Source organism: Aptenodytes forsteri, unplaced genomic scaffold (genome assembly GCF_000699145.1).
Source record: "Aptenodytes forsteri isolate BGI_AS27 unplaced genomic scaffold, ASM69914v1 Scaffold707, whole genome shotgun sequence".
In the NCBI taxonomy this organism is placed as follows: domain Eukaryota; kingdom Metazoa; phylum Chordata; class Aves; order Sphenisciformes; family Spheniscidae; genus Aptenodytes; species Aptenodytes forsteri.
Window position 1 is genome coordinate 410,295 of NW_008795363.1, and position 22,346 is coordinate 432,640.

General features: G+C 45.1%; 1 protein-coding gene across 1 annotated transcript in view; it reads right to left on the reverse strand.

Annotated features, from left to right (window-relative positions):
- DNAH9 (dynein axonemal heavy chain 9) overlaps nt 1-22,346 on the reverse strand; it is a 214,927-nt gene that overhangs the window by 19,985 nt on the left and 172,596 nt on the right. Inside the window, exons 62-64 of the mRNA XM_009280185.1 lie at nt 20,942-21,069; nt 5,075-5,302; nt 371-562 (exon numbers count right to left, since the gene is read on the reverse strand). Of these exons, the coding sequence (XP_009278460.1) occupies nt 371-562; nt 5,075-5,302; nt 20,942-21,069 (548 nt within the window). The remainder of the gene's footprint in view (nt 1-370; nt 563-5,074; nt 5,303-20,941; nt 21,070-22,346) is intronic.

The window sequence follows — 22,346 nt, forward strand, 5'->3', positions numbered from 1 at the left end:
TGCAGCCTTCCAGTACTTAAAGGGGGCTTATAAGAAAGATGGGGAGAAATGTTTTAGCAGGGCCTGTTGCAAGGGGGGAATGGCTTTAAACTAAAGGGGGGTAGATTTAGACTAGATATAAGGAAGAAATTTTTTATGCTGAAGGTGGTTGCCCAGAGAGGTGGGGGATGCCCCATCCCTGGAAACATTCCAGGTCAGGTTGGACGGGGCTCTGAACAACCTGATCTTGCTGAAGATGTCCCTGCCCATGGCAGGGGGGTTGGACTAGATGACCTTTAAAGGTCCCTTCCAACCCAAACTATTCTATGATTCTATGATTCTATCACTGGTAGTTAAAAGCCACCGAACAGCCCACATTTGATTCACGCACCTTTGAGCTGGCCTCCAGGTAATTATACAGCACATTCACAGAGATAGTGAGGTCTCCAGTGTTAAAGGGGTAGGAACGGTTCCAGCCTTGGGGGCCAAACTTGCGCCTTTCTGCCACCAAGGCATGGAAATAGCAGAGGGCAAACAGGATGCTCTTGAACTCATTCTCCCGGGTGCACATCTCCAGGGTATCCTGCAATACAGGCAGAGAGACAGGGCTGTGTAAGTCCACACTGCCCTCTGTCTCAGTGACTCTCAGGGCCTCCCAAATACACCAGACTTTGGACGGGGTGAATCAATTTGCCCAATCAATTCATTTCTGTGTAATATACACATTCATTAATTTTCTAAGTTAGTGGCTTTGCACTGCAAATTTATTGGCAAATTCTGATGCGTATTTTCCAAATTAATATTTTCTTTTCCAACTCGAAGTGGCTTTGCACAGGAACACATGCTGACAGCCAAGAAGGGAAGGAAACGTGCACCCACCCAATGCCCCATCACCTGCATGTGCCTCATCCCACAGCGGGGAGATGGAGAGATATGCCAGCAGTGTAACTGGGACGGTGGCCTTAAGGAAGGTTCCTGTCGAGGAGGACTGTACCTGGAAGAACTAAAGTCCGCCGTGCCTCTTGAGTACAAAAGTTTTCCTTGGGGCAGCATTTCTCTGAGCTGCAGGGCTGAAGCAGCAGGGAGTTCTCCCAGAAAGGCTGTGCTCCCGCTGCTGCAACCCTCTGCACAAAGCCAGCCTGGTCATGTGCTGCAGCAGCAGATTTGCTCACGGCACGACCTTACACAGCACACCAAAGCAGGGATGTGAGAAACTACTAAAAATCCAAGCAAGGGAGATCAAATACTTGCAAAAAAAATCTAATGCAGCCCTTTAAAGCCAGCACAGCAATGGGTGCTTCCTTTCCCAACTTTCAGGTGATGTTTAAAGTTTTAATTTCTACAAATGAGTAGGCAGAATTGTGATGTCGGAGGTGGAGGGGCAGGAGCCTGAGTCATTTGATCAATGAAAATGAACAAAGGGAACCAGTCTCCAAAGAACCCTGAATGGTGCTGGGAGTGATGTCTCAGCAGGCAAGCACCAAGGGGAAGCCTGGGCAGCCATGCCTGTTCCCAGCAGCGTGAGCATCAATGTTACGGGAGAGCAGAGCAGCAGAAGGGATGAAGGACTGGAGCTGTGTGCATGGCATGAGGCTTGAAGCTCAGCTCTCGGGGGGGAAGCTGAACCTCCTTTCTGTGGCTGAAGCCAAGCAGAGGCTTGGAAAGCTCTGGTCCTCGTTCTGCATTGGCAACAGCGGTGTGGCTGAGCAGTGGATCCCCTGCCCCATGGCAGGAACCTGATGGGATCTCCCATGGCCAACAGTAGAGATCTCTCCAGACCTGAGAGTTTAACATGTTGGGTAGGGCCTGCCTACACCACCACCCACGTCTGCAAACCTTCCCTGGGAATAGCATATCCAGGGTATGGTGGCTCTGACCTGCACAGCTGAGCAAGGAGGGAGTAGCTACACCAGCCCCTCCATCCTCCCTCCCCAGGGACAGACCCTTTAATTCCACTCTGTTATGTGATAAAGACTACAAAGGGTGCCCGTGTGACTTCCCTTCATTGTCTTTATCTTAAAAAAATACAATGTTAGACCTTTAATCAGCTGGGGAGCATAACAAAGCTCAGGGTCTGTGCTGAAAAAGGGGAAGCCGTTACTGTAAAGTATGCAGTTGACTAACTGCATAAGATGATCAAGAACATCCCAAACACTGTTTTCCCCTTGATGAGACAGCACTCTAAGCCCCCTTCATTATCAGCAAAACGTGTAAAGTAAGTTTTACTGTAAAGTATGCAAGACGTTGACTAACTGCATAGATCAAGAACATCCCAAACACTGTTTTCCCCTTGATGAGACAGCACTCTAAGCCCCCTTCATTATCAGCAACCTGATGAAGTACTGGCTCAAATATGTGCTGAGCACCTTTCTCATTTCAAAAAATGCCCCTGGACATCAAAGGGAGCTTGCCTGAATGAACACTGAGTAAGAATCCAGCTCAGTCTCATTCAGCCTCTCTGTTTAGTTGTGCATTTTTCTTCAGCTACAAAGCAGAACAATATTCCTCACACAGAATAATGGGCCTTCTTTGTGGCTTTCAGCTGAAAGCTAAATTTGAACATCCATTCTATACAAAGCAGGGAAATGAGGTGTAACGGGGCCCCACCCACTCACTCCAGTACTTCTGATAAAGGACATTTTATAATACTCTAGCAATTTAGAAAATGCTAATTACTATCTGATTGAAATGAGCAGAGCCAGGATGGAAACATTACTTGGGGTGAAGGTTCTCCCCTCCCTTGCTCTCCAGGACGTTTCGTGGAGTTCAAGATGATGAATGACAGTAGATAAAAATGGAATAATCTTCCCTGACTACTCACATTAAACCTTGCGTGGTGCCTCCCCACCTCACCTGCTCAGCAATGTTAGCTTCTGCACTTGAGATTCCCTCCATACCAATGTCTAAGTGCAAGAATATTTTTGAGCTGTCCCCATTTCTCTGCCCCATGGACCGGTGCCTGGGGTCCACAATAGGCTGGGGTTGCTCCTGCCTGGTCCCAAATGACAAGAGGTTGTATGGAGAGAAAAGAAAGCAATCCTGCAAGTTTGCCCTGCGTGTTCGCAGCACAGTCACCAGCAGAACGGAGAGGCCGTAGTAACTTCAGTGCTAGTGATCCAAAAAGGCAGTCCGAGGGGTGAATGTACCTTCAGGCCCTTCTGGCTGCTCTAGGTTTAACAGCCAGGGTCTTGCTGTGAGAGCTCGACACACTGTTGAAGAGTATCTTAAGTTTTACTGAATCTTTAGGTTGTGAAATAACCAACTATAAGAACATTTTGATTCTAATAAGTTAGCCCCTATGGTAGCGTTATGTATTGGATGCTGTGTTACTTATTATTTGAGGCTGTGTTGCTTGAAGTCCCTATTCCCTATTCTCTGGACTCTCTAGACCATAACCAGAGCCCCGAGGTTCTATGGTATATGGGATGAGTTATTTGACAACCTGGCAAGGTAGATATCTAGCTGGCCAACTTGGCAACAAAACCTACTTTTAAGGTGTCCTGAAGTGAACTGCCTTCATTATAATACTAAAAAACACACCCACAGGTCAAGAAGACCCTTGCCCAGGTGAAGACCCTTCCCCTGCGCAAGCGTAGTAACAGAAGAGAATGACATAACCGATATTATAATTATATGTAAATCACTAACCAATCATTGTAACTGGGAGTGTACTACCTTATAATTTTTGTGTATAAATGTAACGGTGATCTAGCCATAGGTGTGCTTGATTTGTGGAAATTCCACCTTGCACCCGGCGCCACAATAAAGAATGCCTGCTTTCTAAAACTCCAAATTGAGTCTTAGAGAGTTCTTCATCTGCCGATTTACGGTAACAACACCAAGGTAACAGTGATGTGTGAATGCAGGTAATGGGTGTTCAGGGCAGCAGGCAGAGCACAATGGTCTGTGTCTCTAACCACTCATAAATGTGAGTGGTTAGCCCTTAGCCTTTTGTGTCATGCGGAAAACAGGGTCAGCAGAAGCACAGCTGCCTCCAGCAGTGATACACGCCAGGCTCCAGCATGCCCTGACACACAGGCTGTTCCCTGGAGAGCCACTGGGACTTGATCCCTGCCCCACTGCTCTTGGCAGCCTCCTACCCTGTGGTGCCCAGAGCTGCCAAGTGAGGCCACAAAGTAGGCTCATTTAATCACCATGTTACAACAGCTCCAACATTGATCCATACCCTCTGCAGCACCAAGAGAAGAATATTTCCCCTCATTTCCACACGCTTCACTTTTGTGTGCCCCGCACAAGAGACTCAGCTGCAGTTCCAGCAGCAAAGAGCTGGGAGGGTGGCTGTTGTAACAGGAGAGTGTGTACGTGGTCACCACGCAACAAAAGCAACAAACAACCTGCCGTCAGCTATTCTTCTTGTGGGCCAGCAGTTATCAAGATGGCCTACTTTACCCTCGTCTGGCAAAGCAAGTCCTCCCTGCAGGGAGATTTCAGCTCTAATTCGCAACATTTCTGATGTCAGCACGGTTTTGAGATGAATGGCCTTTGGGCACACAACACCAGGTCCCCTTATGCTGCTCTGAAGAGTCATGTGGGATGTGACCATATCAGCAGTTCTGAACCTCTAAACCTGGTTAAACAGAAGAGCAAAAAAGCAAGGTTTAACCTGCTCGCCTCTCCATGTCTTTGGGTGTTAGATGTAATATGTCACTCGCCAGCCCAAAAAGGAGTGACACAGACACAGAAATCAAATTGAAACATGACAAAAGTCTCCCATATACTGCACTCAGAAGTTTGATTCTGTAACAAAACAGCCTTTCTAAGGATCATACGTTGGTGAGGAAATTATTAAACTGGGCAGAAGTCTGGTATCTTGTCACCTTCTGCAAGAAAGAAGCTGTTCAGGATTACCTGAGTCCTCTCTTGGGAAAATCAGTGCTTGGAAAGAGATCTGTGCCCAGATCCTGAAGAAGAGAGGAGGGGGTTGTTGGATCCAGGGACTACACGATGCAAAGGGACTCGCACGTTTGCTGCCTGGGAGCGGCAATGCCCACACACATCACACTCCACATGGGGCTCCAGCAGCTCCAAGCCGACTGTCGGCCAGTCACCGGCGTGAGCCCTGCTCCACTCCTACCTGGTTGAAGTTGTCGAGGGCTTTGTGCAGGTTTGCATGCATCCCAGTTGGGGCCTCGTTGGTGATTTTGATGGAGTTCTCCAGGATGCCCTGGGGAATGATGTGGCTGTCAGAGGAGGGTGCTGGCTCCGCGCTAATGAAGACACGGAAATCCTGGTGGCTGCCCTCACTGTGCTGCTCCAGCTTCTTCTCCAGAGAACTCAGCCACTTGGCCACCAGGTGGATGTTCTGGTAGGGACAAAGGGGACAAATCTTCATCAATCCCCCCCATTTACACCTGCGCTGAGCAGGCATCGAATCCATTGCACCAATGAATGGCATACACCACGGCTATGCTCTAGAAGTTGGTACTTGTCCCAGTTGTCCCTGTGTGTAATTCACTGCCCCAAATATTCTGTCACATCAAGTACACTTTTAAACTCAATATAAATCACCAGCAATGAAGCAAACCGCTATTGGGTTGTTTGGGTTCTCAGTGATGATACTCTCCTTGTTATAGTAATGTACGGCTGATGAAGTAGAGTTATTTCTCCAGATCTACCAAGCTCAAATGAAAATGTTTTTTTCATTTTTAACAGAATAACAGTGAGGACCCTCAATATCAGTTACTGGGGAAAAAAATCAAGCAGGTGGTTTTACAAAGACCTTTAACATAGAATAGTTATTTATTCATGCAACTAATTCAAAATATCTGTCAGAAAATTAGGCAGTATTGTGCAGATATGGTGAAATGGATAAAGACATGCCTCATTTTTTCGGCTAGAGTCCTATACAGTGTTGTAGTTTCCAGGCGAGAAAACAGATTTTTTTATATTAGGAACAGGACAGGTCACACACAGCAGGGATTCGTGGGCTAAAACTACCCTCATTTTAAAGTTAGGTGTGTAATCCAAACTGACTGTGTTAACAGGCACTCTGGAAGCTCATTTATCCCATCCAAAGACAGGACAAGGAACTTGCTAAACTTAAATTAAAAGCAGCGGCCAAAAAGATAAACTGCTTGGAGGTGGAAAGGAAATTACATAGAGGAACCATATTAGAGGCCTAGAATAAATATACATTGCCTATAAAAAGGACCAGAAAGGAGCTCTTGTGGTTAAATAGTAGAGTAATGGAGACTATTAGGAGTAAAATGACATTCTTCAGAAAGTGGAAATTGTGTCCAAATGAGAAAAACAGAAAACAGCACAAAATCCAGTCATGGTAAGACCAAAAAAGGTTTTAAGAAGCAATATTCCAAAAGCCATAAAAACTAATAATAAAGCCTTTTCCAGAAGCCAGAAATCTACCACAGAGCCTATAAAACTACAAGATGATCAAGGTGTACAACAGGGAGTGCCCAAGAAAGGCAAGGCCACCACAAAACAGCTCATATTTGCAGGAATAGTCACTGCAGAGCTTGGGGAGGGTTTCGCTGTTACAGCCTGTGTTACATTGTGGTATCACTCAAACGCTGAGGCTGGAGACACCTCTGGAGATCATCCATCCAATCCTCCTGCTCGAAGCAGGGTCAGCTAGAGCAGGTATCCTAACTGTATCCAGTTGGGTTTTTTGATATCACCAAGACTGAAACCTCCACAACCTGTCTGGGCAACCTGTGATAGTGTTCAACCACCCTCACAGTAAGAAATAAAATAGAATAAAAATAAATAAAATAAAATAAAATAAAATAATTATGTTTAAGGGAAACCTGTATTGCAATTTGTGCCCATTGCCTCTTGCTCTTTCACTGGGCACCACTCTGAAGAGTCTGGCCCCATCTTCTGTACTCCCCCCTGCCACGAGGTGTTTAAACACACTGATAAACCCCTCTGAGTCACTGCTTTTTGAGGTTAAATAATCTCAGCTCTCTCAGGCTCTCTTCATATGACAGATGCTCCAATCCCCTAATCATTGGAAAGACTCTTAAACTGAAGCAGCAGATGAAGAGTTTTTCTGAAAAATTGATAAAATAATAATAACAATTTACTAGGACCAGATGGTATCCACCCTAAAGAAACTCAGATATGGAAGCGCTGCATTACTCCTCGGTATTCACTGGGCAAACTGGCAGGGGCTCTAATAAACCGTGAATTAACACACAGACAGTATGAATTAGAGAAAACCAGGAATCTAAAATTTCCAGCCCATTTTAGATAGCTAATAAGGGATATCCAAATCTGAGCTAGTCACCATAAACTCCTTTTGCAGCTGCTGGAAAGGTGAGCTCCAGCAGGCAGCTCACCACACCGGCTTCAGGCATCGCCCTGGACAGTGGAGGAGTTGCCTCCACGGGGCCAGTGTATCTCCATGCTTGGATTTTCATCAGTATCAGCTATTTCTCTTTCGGTTACCAGTATTATTACAGGTAAGAGGGAAGGTCACGTAGCCTACCAACCGGTTAAGACACAGGAAACAGGGGTTGGGAAGCTACTGATGGAGTTTGAGCTGCTCACCATATTAAAAAACCACCTGAAAGAGCAAATGATTAGTGAACTGTCAAAATTAGTCATAAGACAAAGTAATTTCAAGTACTGAAAATAAAACCTGGTGGTAAAGAACTGCAAAAGTATGCCATCCTTCTAAGTGACTGGCAATGATATGGCAGAAGAAATTCGGTGTTGATGGATACAAAGTAAGGCACACAGAAAAGCAACACTAGCTAAAGATATAAACAATGATGGGTTCATAATTAGCTATTACCACTCAGGGAAGAGATCTCGGAGTCCTTATGGTTATTTCCTGCGAATTACAGTTCAATGCTTAACAATGTGAAAGCAATCAAATGTCAGCAAACAAACAGAGAATAAAACTGCAAACATTATTATGCCACTCCATAAATCCGTAGTGGGCTTTCATCTTGAAAATAATACCTAGTTCTCTCTTCTCTATCCTCAAAAGGATATAGCTTCCACACAAGGAGACACTAAATTGATATGGACTCTCCAATTCAGAGAGAGAGGAGATCGGGGTGGAGGGGGTGAGCGAACAACAAGAATGGAGGGATGAATAGAGCAGGCTGCAAGTTTGAGGGTGGAGGGGGTGAGTGAACAAGAAAAGAGGGATGAATAGAGCAGGCTGCAAGTTTGAAAAGAAGAAGTGGAAGTACGTTTTCATATGACACACAACTAAACTGTGAATTCATTGTCTCAGGGTTTTGTGGAAGCTGAGAGAATCACAGAATGAAACTGAGCTTAGATCCATGGAGAGAAACATCCCTGCACACTTACACCGTTTATACACCCTTTCCCTCAGATTCTGGATGTGCCTTCTCACAGGCAGGGAACCGGGCTGGCAGCGCTTTGGTCTGCCCCAGTACAGTGCTTTTATAGACTGATGCTGCATAAGAACATCAAGGGAGCTCTCTCATGAGAACACAGAAACTCTCTTCTGGCTTTTCTGTTGGAGGTTTCAAGTGTCTCTCATGAGCTACTTATGGAGAGATCCCAGCCAGGACTGGAGAAGAGGATGAACGGCTGTAGAAAAGGAAAAGCTGAGGTCCTTTAGGCATGGGTTGGGACAAAGCGGTGGCTGCTGTCACAGACTATTAGCAGTACTTGCAAATGCTGGAGGGATGGGTCAGCACTCAGAGATGGACCAGGAAGGACCGGATGGTGATACATCTCTCCAGAGGATCTGGGGTGCCACAGGAGAGAAGAGACTAAAAACTCAGTCACATCCAGAAACAGCCCCCTTTGCACATCAGTGACTGTCCTTGCACACTGCCATGTCCTCACCAAGCCCTGGGTGTAAAAGTCAGTGTCACCTCTCGCTTTTGTAGAGGGATCCTGCTAAGGATTGGTATGTTTACATTTGGTATCTCAACTATACTTTTTTTTTTGCCCTATTTATATATGTAGTTATCATGGTGAAGGCTGACTTCTAGATTCCTAATAGTGACAGAAATGTACGTAGATCTGAGTCTTGGCTCTGCAAGCAATGCCACCCAGCCTCTACAAGCAGCTGGACTAGCAAGCACACCTGCCTGCCCCCTCAAGTGTCACAAAGCAAGAGCTCTGTTGCTCTTGCAAGAGCAACAAGCAACAACAAGAACAAGTCTGTTCTTGGTTGCATAACCACAACTTCAGTACAAGTTGCCTTCACAATGGCTTTATGCCTCTGGATCTATATCAGTTTTCAAGGGTACTGGATATGGGTATGTCTGAACACAGATATCTGCGGCTGAACTAGTCATCCCACTGGAGAGTCATGGAGAAGGTAGGTCATCTTACCCTAAGACAGATGTGTACAGTACATCCGATGGATCACTCTGGTGGAAGTGCCCATCTGTCCCCCTGGCCTGGAAAAGGAGGCTGTGGTGACTGGGTCAGGTGGAGTTGTTTCTATTGCAGGCACCAGAAGTTAAAGGGGATGAGTGGTGCTTTCAGAAGCCTCCTCGTAATACAGGAGATACATTACTCTCACTGGCTTCAGGAGTATCAGAAAATAACACAGCAAGTGTGCAACTGCATTTTCAAGACTAACATCTTTTAAAAAGGCGCACTTAACTCTTTCCATTTTCTTACCCTCTATGGGGCTGGGTACAAAGTGTACCAAGAACTCAGGAAAAGCTCCTGCACTTCTGTCTCCTTGCCCAAGACCTCTGTGTTTTAGATGTAAATACCACCTTCTCTGCCACCTGGTAACTTCAATATTGCCCTCCTCTGCACAAGATTTTATGGGGCTGTCTTGATGCCCTAAGTCAAATAAATTACTAGACATTTTCTGTCAGAGGTCAAGCCTCCGTCTCTGAGATGGCAGCTGCTTCAGAAACATGAGTCAAGAGAATTGTTGTTGGGGGAAGCCATGGATGCCTTGCACCCTCCAGTCCTGTTGCCCCAAATCTGATTCACATGTCTGGGAACAACATTTCATATTTAGAACTGCATAAGTTCAGTCTCTTTCCCTGAAAGGATTTAGGGTTGTGCTCACATTACATGAATGAAATGGAGTTTGGCGTGTGGGGAGAGACAACTGCTCTCAGTTGTCTCAGGCATCAGGAGATGCCTGAGCAAAAGAATCATGTTCTGGGGAAGAGTTGCTCTGTTGTAAACAACGTGTGAAGAGCAGCAGACAAAATGCAATTATATCTGACTGCTAATGTACCAGTGCTTGCCTGATGCATTTAGGATTTCAAGAGGTGAGGTAATCCCCAGGGTCCAGGCCACCAACTCACTCTAAAAACACAAGTCCAATAATAAAGTAGGAGTAGACTGAAACCTGTAACCAAAGTGTTTCAAACAGCCACAGAGATTTAGTAATACAGGGAAAGAGCTCAACAGAATAGCAAAAGAAAAATTGTGCATTAAGTATCAGTTTAATCATAGACTATATACCTTAAGTATTTTCATCTTTAATTGGTAGTTTCTTCCTACATCTGCTTTTGTGGTGTTAGACGGCTGAAAAATAATTGCTTTCGCTTGTGTTGACATAACACCAATGGTCATTATTTGTCAGTATCACTGCCTCCTAACAGCCGACTTAGGGAATATTTCTAATCTAACGATAATTGAGTGCATTTATATACTACTCTTTTGTGATAGAAGGGATGGAAAGGAGGAATATATGCAGCAAAACATAGGTTGGTACTAAGAATTCATGACTTGATCAAATGAATATGTCTGCAAAACACCAGACAGAGGTGTGGTGGAGGGGATTCACAGGTCTGAAGGAAACTTTGCAAATTAATTCTCAGCAGTCAGAAAACACAACTTGACAGAACGTGGCAATGACAACATATGCGGTCATAATAATTGAATGTTATGTCAATTATCAATAACGAGGTAAGACAGACAACACTGCATTAACACCAATCACAGCTGAGCTACATGTTCATCGAAGAACCACCTCCTCTTGCTTGTTTTGAAATCTGCCTCCCACCAATTTCATGGGCTACCTCTAGATCTTATTCAGGTGAAAGAGGGGATAATCCAGCCTATCCACCTTCCTTTGGCTCAGGACTTCATGCACTCCCAATACTATCTCCCTAAATCACACTGTACAGTTTACACTGCACCAGTTTTACGTCCTACTCATTCCATAAGACCCCCTGAAGACACATTTACCCAGGACACAGGAAGGTATTTCATTGCTTTATTACATTTTTTCTTAGCCAGATTTTGAAATCTGTGAAAGAGCTGTTGTGCAAGGGTAAAAGAGAACTCCCTAGCATCTCTGTTTTTTCACAGCTCATGTCTAGGTCTGTGCTGCAGGCAGAAATAGACAATGGTCTCAAATTCATTACCTTGCTTTATGAATGGAGGGTTGGGGCCAAATCCTGCTAAAAAGCAAACTGCTGAAAAGAAGGCAAAAAAGAAATCTGAAACACCTTCCCATGCACACTGACCATTACCACAGTACCTTGCCCTGTGTTATTTCCCCGCTTTGCGTTATGTAGTACAAGAGACTGAGAGCAGGTACTGGAGGATGAGGGTCTGCAGCAAGAGCTGGGCTAGGGTGCACGTGCAGGAACGTGGGAGCACTAGAGGCTTTTCTTTGGGAATTCACTTCCAAGCACCTCTGTGTGTTTCTATTTCACAAGGCAGAACATATATCACAGGACGCAAGTGTTGCTATGGTAACCATCAGAAATAGCACCACATCTATATAAACCAGAACACACTCCACAATGCACTCCCTTTGCTGATAGCGACTGGAGACCCTTCACATTTCTGAAAGCGGCTCTCTCCTTCACGCCTTATCACAAATCACCTCCCAGAGCAATGAGAATTAGTTGTTTTTACAAAGTCTCATTCTCTTGTGAGATGCTCCCAGAAAACAGTCACTGCTTTTACAGTAAATCTGAAAGCTAGGCTTTACAGTCCAGAGACAGTCCAACACTTTAATGCTCACTGCATCATGTTGGGGTATAAAAAAGGACAGGGAGGGGGCACTGCAGAGAGTCTTTTCCCTTGGCCGTGTTTACTGTCAATGGTAGTGTGAGGTTTCATCACATGAGAAGATGCCACACACACTCAGGAACAGCTCTGTCCTTCCACAGCCAGCCCTATGATCATGTGAATACTACTACAGGACTCGGAGACCAATGTGTGAATACTATGAGTGAATACTACTACAGGACTCGGAGACCAAAATGGATAAGCACAGACCCTACCACCAACACCTGCTCATACGTCTAAGAGACCAAGCTATTTCTGAGCAATGAGCCTGCTGTTGCTCAATGTGGAAAGAGGCAATCTCAGAGCTCTGGAAGCACCAGAGAAGTTTTACCCTGTCTCTGGCATGTGCTTTCCCCTAGCTGAGAAATTACGGTAGCCAACTTACCAAAGGTGCCCTGCTTGGCAGGCAGTAGGGCTGCATCACATTCTCACCGATGTGAAGTGCTTGGATTTCAGCAGCAGCACCCTGAGGCTTTTTCAGACTTCACTCCACAGTCACACTTGACAAGGAAGAACACGTTTGATCCTTGCAGAGTCAGCACTATCTGATCCCTCCCTGAAGCCCTTAACCCCCACTGAGCCTCTCCACACACAATCAAGGGGGAGGAATACAGCACGTAAGAGCAAGTGCAATTAATTTGTTGTCCTTCAGTCTCACCTCTGAACATGCTGTCTGTTCCTCTTGTGCTGCTGGGCCACCACTGGCCCCGTACTAAAGCTGTGCTGTAGCAACTTCACTGCTCTCAGGATTTGTATATACCCACACCTGCTGCAGTCCCTCCTCCAAATGAGAATCTAGCCCTCTTCTGCTAGAATTTGAGCAAAAATAGGTTGTTCTATGACGCTTTCACTGGTCAAGGTACACAGAAGGCAGATGCAAATGGAGAAAGGGAACAGAAGACAAAACCCAAGGAGGGCTGGTCTGAAGTCTTCGCAGCACTTCCAGGATATCAGAAAGCATCTGATTGTGTTTAAGACAATTTTTGGATTGAAGTACAATATATTTTGCATGTTCTTTTAGCACAGACATGCCTTAATGTTGATGATAGTAAATGAAACGTGCTTAGGACTATTCCTGGGCTAATTTGTTCACAATTGCCCCTTTCTACACTATTGACCGGTTTTATGCTCCAAAATATGATGGGTTATAGGTTAGATGTCTATTGGGAATGATCCTTGGCCTATCCTCACTCCTGAATTGTCAAGGGGAGAGCCAGGCCTCTTCATCTAACACCAGGAGCAGAATCTGTGCTGACAATGAGACAGGACAGACAGCTGAGGTCCAGCCCCACAAATGTCTCCTGGCACTGTTTAACTGACAAGTACGGACATTGCCTCAGGGTGATGGCAGAGAGGAAGGAAAAATTCTGGTACAAAGACGAATACAAGAAGAGAGTAAATGGGGATGGAATGAGTGAATAGAGCATGATGAGGGTCTAATGAGAAGCTGGTAGGACCCAGGAGAAACAGAAGGTCAGCTGGACTCAGCAGTCCATGGTCAGACAGAAGAGGGCATTCAGGGGAGGGATGATGGCAGGATATTGCCTCTTCTGGAGAGGTGTATTGAAACCATTTCTGCAATGGCAACTGCTACCTTGGGTCTCTCTCTGGCCTCTTCTTTCTTTTGATCAAATACGACAACAGAAAAACAGGCATCACATGGATTCGCTTGTATTTATACAGAAACTGACACAATTTAAGGCTTAGGAAGGCATTTGAGTTCGTCCTCATTTCTTCTCCAACCAATCCGGTGCTTCATCCTTAACTTGAACCCCACAGTCCAGAGTTGAGATCTGGACCTCAGCCCAAATGCAGCCATTAGTGGTATGGGAAACTGCTGGGATTTGCCAGGCCAGAGAGCAAATGAGCATGAGCTACAGAAAACCTGGACTAACCTGAATTCCCCAAAGTTTTAAAGACAATGTTGAAGCTTATCTTATCAAATTTCACTTCATAAGATATAAAGATGTAAAGGTAGATAGCGATGAGCAGCTGAAATGCACAATGAAGGACAAGTGCTTGATTAATCTCAAGAAATGGAGGAAAATAAACTTTATTTTCAAGGAGGACTCCATTACATTTGTGTTTTAACCCAAAATATGTCCTGAGACAGAGGTTTCCAGAGCAGATATACAACAAAACTGGGACTGCAGTAGTTACAAAGGTATTGAAAGCCCAACAGAAACTTAATTCCATCCCAGATCAATATTTGGATTACTTGCTGGTCTGTAAGTAGATTTGCAATTGGAAAAACTTAGGAATGGCTGTTGTGACATGAGGCAAGAAGGAAAACAGCTGTCTGAAATCCAATACCTTTCTCCATCAGAGTATTTGTCCAAAAATCTTGAAGGAGAAGTGGAAGTAGAGTGGGTATTTCTCCTTTTATATATATCTAGGAATGAAAAGATACTGTGGCTGGAAGGAAAATCAGTCTCTTCTTTACTGAAGCAGAGGCTTAGAACCAAATGCTTCTGTGTGCCTTGAATGGACAATGTATCTCATACAGGACAATATATCTCTTTTGCTTGTAGCTAGGACTAGTTGTGAAGTGCACAGAAAAAGGCTCCATTGTATTTACAATGCAATAAGAAGGGCTCTGCCAATGTCTGAATCTCATACAGTTTTGCTCTAGGAGTTCACTGTTATTCAATTTAGTACATGAACCTGACTCAGTGAAGCAACAACCTATGAAAATGGAAAGATGCTCAAGAATTAAATTAACTTGATCGCAAAGAGAGGGAAGTGACATTTTGGCTAATGGATGAAGACTACAATTAAATTGGGAATATCTAATGTCTGAACTGTTCCCTGCATCAATTCATTCAGACGTGCATCTGAAAACATGTAAACAAATTTCACTGTTTCTTTGCTATTAGGCTGATAAATACCATTTGGTGATTGTGATGGTCACTGTCTTAGCAAAAAGCTTTCAAGTAGGCCCAGAGAGGGAAACCAAGCAGACACAGTTTATGCTAGCTCATAGCCTAGTGCTCGCTGATGTGCAAAGCTCTTTCGTCCCTACACAAGGGAGACAACATGCATCAAAAAAACCATATTCATGGCTAACTTGGCAGTGGGAAAGCAGATATCACAGAATCACTGAGGCTGGAGACACCTCTGAGGATCATCTAGTCCTTACCCTCTGCTCAAAGCAGGGTCAGGTAGAGCAGGTTGCCCAGGACCGTGCTCAGCTGGGTTTTGGATGTCTCCAAGGATGGAGACTCCACAAATTCTCTGGGCAACTTCTTCCAGTGTTTTACCACCTGCACAGTAAAAAAGATTGTACTTATATTTAAATGGAATTTCCTGAGTTCCAGTTGTCCCCATCATCCCTTGTCCTGTCACTAGACACCACTGATAAGAATCTAGTCTTTACTCCCTACCATCAAGTGCTGATGATTGGTAAAATCCCCAAGTCATCTCTTCTTGAGGCTGAACAATCCCCAGCACTGGATCGAGCATACCAGAGGTGTCTCACCAGAGCTGAGCAGAGTGAAGGACCACCTCCCTGACCTGCCAGCAATGCTCTTCCTAATGCAGCCCAGGACACTGGTGACCTCCTTTGCTGCAAGGGCACACTGCTGGCTGATATTCAGCTTGTGCACCGGGACTCCCAAGTCCTTTTCCTGTAAAGCTGCTTTCCAGGCATTGGTCCCCAGAGTATAGTGGTGCATGGTGTTATTCCTCCTCAGGTGCAGGACTTGAATTTTCTTTTTATTGGATATCATGAAGTTCCTGCCAGACCAATTCTCCATCCTGTCCATATCCCTCTGAATGGCAGAACACCCATCTAGTCTATCAATCACTTCTCAACACTTTTACATTATCTGCAAACTTGCTGAGGGTGCACTCTGTCTCATCATCCAGGTCATTAACGAAGGTGTTTAACAGTATAGGACCTAGTACCAACCCCTGGGGTATACCACTAGTGAATGGCCTCCAGCTGGACTTCATGCTGATGATGAACCATTCCTGAGCTTAGAGGAGGTGATCCCTGAATATCAGTGAGCTCTCCTGGACCCCTCTTATTTCCAGGACCATATCCCACAGGATTCTTCCAAGCAGATCCCTGAAATGGCCAAAGTCTGCTCTCTTGAAATCCAGGCTTGTGATCTTCCTTTTTGCTTTGTTCCCTCATCTCAGGATCCTAAATTCCAACATCTCATGGTCACTGCAGCCAAGGCTGCTCCTGACCTACACTTTGTCGACCAGTTTTCCTTGTTTGTGTGCATCAGGTCCAGCAGAGAACCTCCCTTCATCAGCTTCTCAATCACCTGTGCCAGGACTTCGTCATCAATGCACTCCAGAAACCTCCTGAATTGCCTGTGCCCTGCTGTGTTATCCCACCAGCAGATATTAGGGTAGCTGAAGCCCCTCCATGAGGAGCATGGCCTGTGAAAGTGGGGTTTCCTTCAGTTCTCTGAATGCAGCCTCATCTATTTCCTCTTCCTGATCAGGTGGTCTGTAGCAGAAACCCACCACAACCTCAGCCAGATTGATCTGCCAACTAATCCTGACCCATAAACTCTGAGATGGCTCCTCACCTGTCCCAGGCAGAGACCCAGGCATTCCTGCTGCTCTACGTGCATGGCAGCACTCAGTCACATGAGCTATCCCAGCACATCTCTGGGATCCCAATGAGACTGTAGTCCTACAACTGTACGCGGATCTGTAATTCCTCCTGTTTGTTCCCCATGCTGCGTGTGAGACACTGAAGCTGCCCTCAGTGCAGTTGGATGTGACACCTACCAAGGCAAACAGGAATGTGTGACAAGACAGGATCTCCACATGGATACCCTAGGCAGGAGATTTTTTTCTCCCAGGCTTCATCTGTCAAAACGTTTATAGACTCAGTTGGTTATCTTTGCTTCCTATAGTGTACCTGGAGAGAAGAAGATCCTTCAGCAGAGACCCTTTTGACCTAGGACTGGAGGTGAGATTAATCATTCTTGCAGTGCCCACAACTATTCACAGGAACCCAGTTTACAACAGGCACATCATATAAATCGGGTTTATTCTGTTCTCACCTTGCCTAATGTCTGCATGACCTCCCATGAATTCCCACACTGGTATGACCTATTTTCATTCAGTTAAAGCAGCAGACGCTATGATGTGAAGTGCCTACAAAATCAGGATAGCAGGAAAGACAGGAGATAAGACATAACATCCATGCCAAGACCCCACCCATAAATTTATTAAACACCCTCTTAAGAACATTTAGGGCTTTGCCACCACACCTCTAGGGAGGCTGTGCTGGACCTTCGCTGCTCAGACAGCCAAAGAACTTTCCACTTCCAGTTCATACCTGCTGTTTTCATTGCAGGAATGTCTCCTACCTGAAGCAGCTCTTTTTCTCTTTGCTATTAGTCCTAAGAACATATTAAATTTCATCCCATTTCAACAACTCCAGACCTACAGGCTGCTCCAGTCTTCCTGTATCACATTTAGATCTTCTTCTCTATCAATGGCACCTCTCTTAATAATGTGACAGTGCAAAGCCATTAACACATATTCACTTTTTTAAGCCAAGGTCATGTCTAAAGTAAGACTGGTCCCATGACTGCTCCTCAGGAGTTCTGCTAGCAACGTTCAACTTCTGCAGCTTCCCTAATACATTCCTGTGTGGCACCATCTCTGCATCTCTACTAGAGTCCACATCAATTAGAGCTGCTGTATTTCCTCTAAAACTTCAATTACCTTCACAGTGCAAAGTATCAAATAGACCTGATCCATCTTTAGCAAATTCTTATTACCTTTGATACGTTTACCTACAATTCTTTATTTATTTTGTCCTTCAAAGTTTGTTCTGAAATGTTCATACCGTTGAGTTTAGACTAATTTGTTTGCTCCAATAATTTCTCACTGTTTCAAATACAGATGCTAAAGAATCTGTTAATTGCTAGTCAGATGGCACCCTCTGACTTGACAGATTCATTACAAAGACCCGCAATGGACTTCAGTTTCTTCTACCAGAGTTTTAATATTCTGGGATACAGATTATCTGGCCCTCTGAGTTGAGCACATCATGCTCTTTGATCTGATTTTCCTCCTATTTTTAATAAATCTTGTTTTCAAGAAAAGTTCGTTTGTGTGGGTGTTTCAAACAGTCAGCCCTCAAGGACAGCGTGTCTTTCAACCTTGGAAGAGAGCCGGCACTGAGGCTCTCACAGCCAAAATATTCCAGGAAGGGACCAGGGAGTCACAATGAGCAACTTGGGAAGATGCTGTTACTGGAATGGCACAGCCCTGTCTGCTGGGCCTGCTGGCAGCAAGATTCATCTTGTAACACAACTGCACAATGGGAAGTGAGAGATTATTCAAATATGTGTGGGGGTTTCACACAAGGTGGAAAGACCTTCAGCATGGGAAGGTTCCATCCAATGTCAGCTGCAGAGGGCAGAGCCCTGCTGCACCTTCAGACCATCTCCTGGCTGTGGTACCTAGCTGCTTCCTACCTCCAAGGCTACAGAAGCTGCCATGAGTAACAAACTAGCAATTAGCTCTTTCTGCACTTTAAAATTGAATGCTACCCCTTCAAATGGATGGAAGGCTATGGAGAAGAAGGTGGTGCCTGATGCCTGCGTGAAACTTTGTGTGTGTGCAACACCAATCTCCTACAGCCCTGTGTTCCCCCACCATCCTGTCCTAGGATAACGTCCTAGTTTGGACAACATCTCCATTAATCCAGCCCCAAAGAGACAGTTGGGGAGGTGGACAGAGCCTGACCAGTGCAGCTTCCTGCTCCTCTGGCAAGGTGTTTGTCATCAGAAGCCTTGCAGGAAAGATCTTGCCAAGTAAACTACCATATGGCAAATATTTGCTATGCTCCACCTATGACTGAAATGACAGGAGAATCCTTTGTGGGACTCTTACCCACTGACTCTTGCTGTGATGAGTTTGGATACTGATTTTACCACTATCTGGAGAGGTCAGGGTTTCAGCCTTTTGAAAATGATTTGTCCAACCTTGTAAAAAACAGTTTGTCCAGAGGGTGATTTCATTTCAGGTGGATGTCCGCTGACCATAAAAGAGTTTTGTTTGACTAGGGAAGTCTTGTCTGTCAATGTGGGGGACACATGTCTAGCCCCTCAGGCTGGTCTCACTCCTTCTCATTTTACATGAAGCTCCAGCCCTTGGAAGGAGATGGGAACACAAAGTAAGATACAGAGACAGATTCTGGAGCTGAACAGCTTGGCCAATCTGGGTGACAATTAAGTTCCATTGTTTTGCTGTCACTCCACGTGCCTAACCGAGACACCAAATGCAGAAACTGGAGAGAAATGGTACTGCCTGCCTCAAACACCTGCTGGATGTTCCCAAGTCTGTCCCGAGAGTGAAGTGCCACGAAGGCACGACTCCAGCTCCTAGTGGGGCCCTTACTGCCTGGATTGCTCAGAAGGTCTATGACTATAAAAACAAAGGAAGAAAGAGCTCTGATCTCTGTGTTGAATCAGTCTTGCCTGTATTACTTTATGCCAAACCAAGCACAACACAGAACTAGAATATTTAAATGCACAAAGTTTTATCAGTTTTGTGACTACACCAAAGAAAATGATGACTGACTGACCCTGAGTCACCAGGCAGCCTGTCCTAATGGACACTGCTGTGACCGCTGAGTTTGGCCCCATGCAGTTTGCATCAAAACCTGCTAGTGGCCAGCTGAATTAAGCTCCTCTCTAAGCTCACAGGGGAACCTGTCTGCTCTGTGCCACTAGAGGTAGCCACACTTGGCAGGTGTTGCTGGAAAACCAGTTAGCCCAGCCATCAAAATCATTCTTTCATATAAATCTAATTTCTGCAGCTCTTCCGATTTAACCTTCAGTGTCTGGTGAGACCTCTTACTGATTGCTCTGACCACCAGAGAAGATGTGAATGGATGAACCTCCAGTGCTGTTGAGACCTCTTACTGATTGCTCTGACCACCAGAGAAGATGTGAATGGATGAAATAAAAATACTTTAGGCCCGCAGTACTCATCTGCTAGCACTGAAGCAACAGACATGGAAGCTGACATTGCTAACAGATCCTTTACAGGATCTAACCATCATTGTAGAAAAGAACCCTTCATTTTGCATTACTGAATGGAATATGTCTCAAAAAGCTGCATATTTTCTTCTTCACCATCTTAAAGGCAGATGCCAGTATTGCAGCCATCTGTATTAAAAGCTCTTGAAAAGCTTAGCATTGTCTACCTTAGAGGGAGCTTGCAAGAAAAGCAAAAATCAAGATCAAAATACCAATGGCATCTAATTTAAAACCAAAATTAGGCCTGTAGGCTCAGACCAAGACTCAAAGCTTTGTCTTAATCTAATTTTACCCAAACAATTCAACGATAATAAACGTTTATAAAATCCACATCAAGGAAATCAGAGGGGTTCCCAAGACCTGTAATGAGAGCTGGCATCACTGACTCTGCATATTAGCAAATACAAGCACTCACTGAATAAGTGGCTCCAGAGAGCACTTGACAAAGGCAGAGCTCCCTTTGCACCCTAAAAGGCTCCGAAACATTTTGCCAAGTTCTGATAAGAGCTTCAAACATTTACCTGGTTTGGGATGCGTAAAGGAATCGACACCACTGCAGATAGCCTCTGCCTTTCCTACGGTGGTGTGCATGTTCTCATTGCCCATTTAAATACAGGGTATGTTTTGAAAGGTAGTAAGAGAACTAGTCTAACAGCTCTTAAGAACAAAGCTCTCTATTTATTCATGAAGCAAATAAAAGTACGGGAAAGTGTAGCACAACCTTTCCTCAGAGGACTCCCTACAACGACACACCCTACAGAAGGCTCAAAGAGCAAGAAAACCAAAATGACAATGCCCAACAAAAAGATAGCAGCAAGAAACAGTTAGAAGGTGGTTGCTTTGGACACACAAATGACACCTTGTCCCATCCTCCCACCAGATAAGAACAACCGACTGCCCTCGCTAAGGTGATCAGCATCAGGTAACCTGGGAGAACGGCAGGACTGTTTCCAAAGACACTGTACCTGAAGGATGACCCAGTGACCCTCCTTCGCAGCCAGATCTAAAGCTTGTTCAGCAACTACCTCTTGACCTTGTCCAAGGGAAACATTGTGGAAATTCCTGTTGTTAAATGTATAACCAAGTTTCTTCCCTAAAAGAAAAATAAGAGTGATGTTCAGTACTTTTACCTGGAACGGCATGCAGCACAGCTGAGCTCACACAGCCGCAGCAAGGCAGAATTCAGTCTTATCAAAAACCCTCACGGAAGAGCTATCGCACTTCTTATAATAGTTATCTTGTCTCTCGCACACTCCTTGCCAAAGCACTGAAAACAGCAGTGGCCTATTTTAAAATACTTTTAATTACAGAGAGGCATCAACACAAAGGTACGTTATTACAAAGTGCCTCTTGTTTAAAGAACATTATTCCCCTGCAACCTTGTGTAAAAACATATTTTATAGTGATAGGAAATTAAAATAATTTCCTGCTGATTAAATAGGCCTTGAACAAAACATTGTTCAGTGGGGAAACGCACTTTGCGATGCAAGCTAGAACCAACAGTAAGGTTAGGAACCCATTCAGTTTTCAGAAGGCAGCTGAAAGGAAATATGTGTGAGCTTCCTGTGGCCTCGACCAAGGTTTCTTGGATCTAGAAGAATCAAGCCCTCCAGATTTCTCAGGGATCATCATGCTTTGGCAGGTGTGGAGTTGCCTCTGGGTGCACCACAATGAGTGCGGGAAGGCCCACGGTCAGCAGACTGCAGCAGAGCCCATGGGAAGGGGTGCTCCAGGAGCAACTGCAGACCACCTCCTACAGTCCCTTCTGCATCCTTCTCTGCACAGTGCAGGGTGGGAACCCCAAAACCCATGTCATTTATTATCCTGCTCTGGAAGAAGGATGGCAGCTATTTAGTGTTTCTTCATTTAGTCTGTGATACTCCTTCGGACGCCCCTGATTTCTCTGTAGCATGCCAGTGTCTCAGATCCTTTAAGTGATCATGGCTAAAGACCTCCTGTTTACTTTTCTGAATCTGTCATCCAAAGACAGAGGACACCAGTTGCTCCTCATCTCACAGGAGAAGAAACTGCCTGAAGCAAGCTCTCTCTGCTGTGTGCTCCTCAGAAGATGAGCACCAATTTGTGCTGCTGGAAGGAAGCAGCCCAACAAACATCCACACTGGCTCCACACATCATAGTAGGATGCATTCAGCTCAGCTGGGGAGTCAGTACACATGTCCCCATGTGCTGATTGCCAATCCCCCATAGGCTTGCCAATGTGACGCCCATCTACAAGAAGGGCCGGAAGGAGGATCCGGGGAACTACAGGCCTGTCAGCCTGACCTCGGTGCCGGGGAAGATTATGGAGCGGTTCATCTTGAGGGCACTCACAAGGCATGAGCGGGACAACCAGGGGATCAGGCCCAGCCA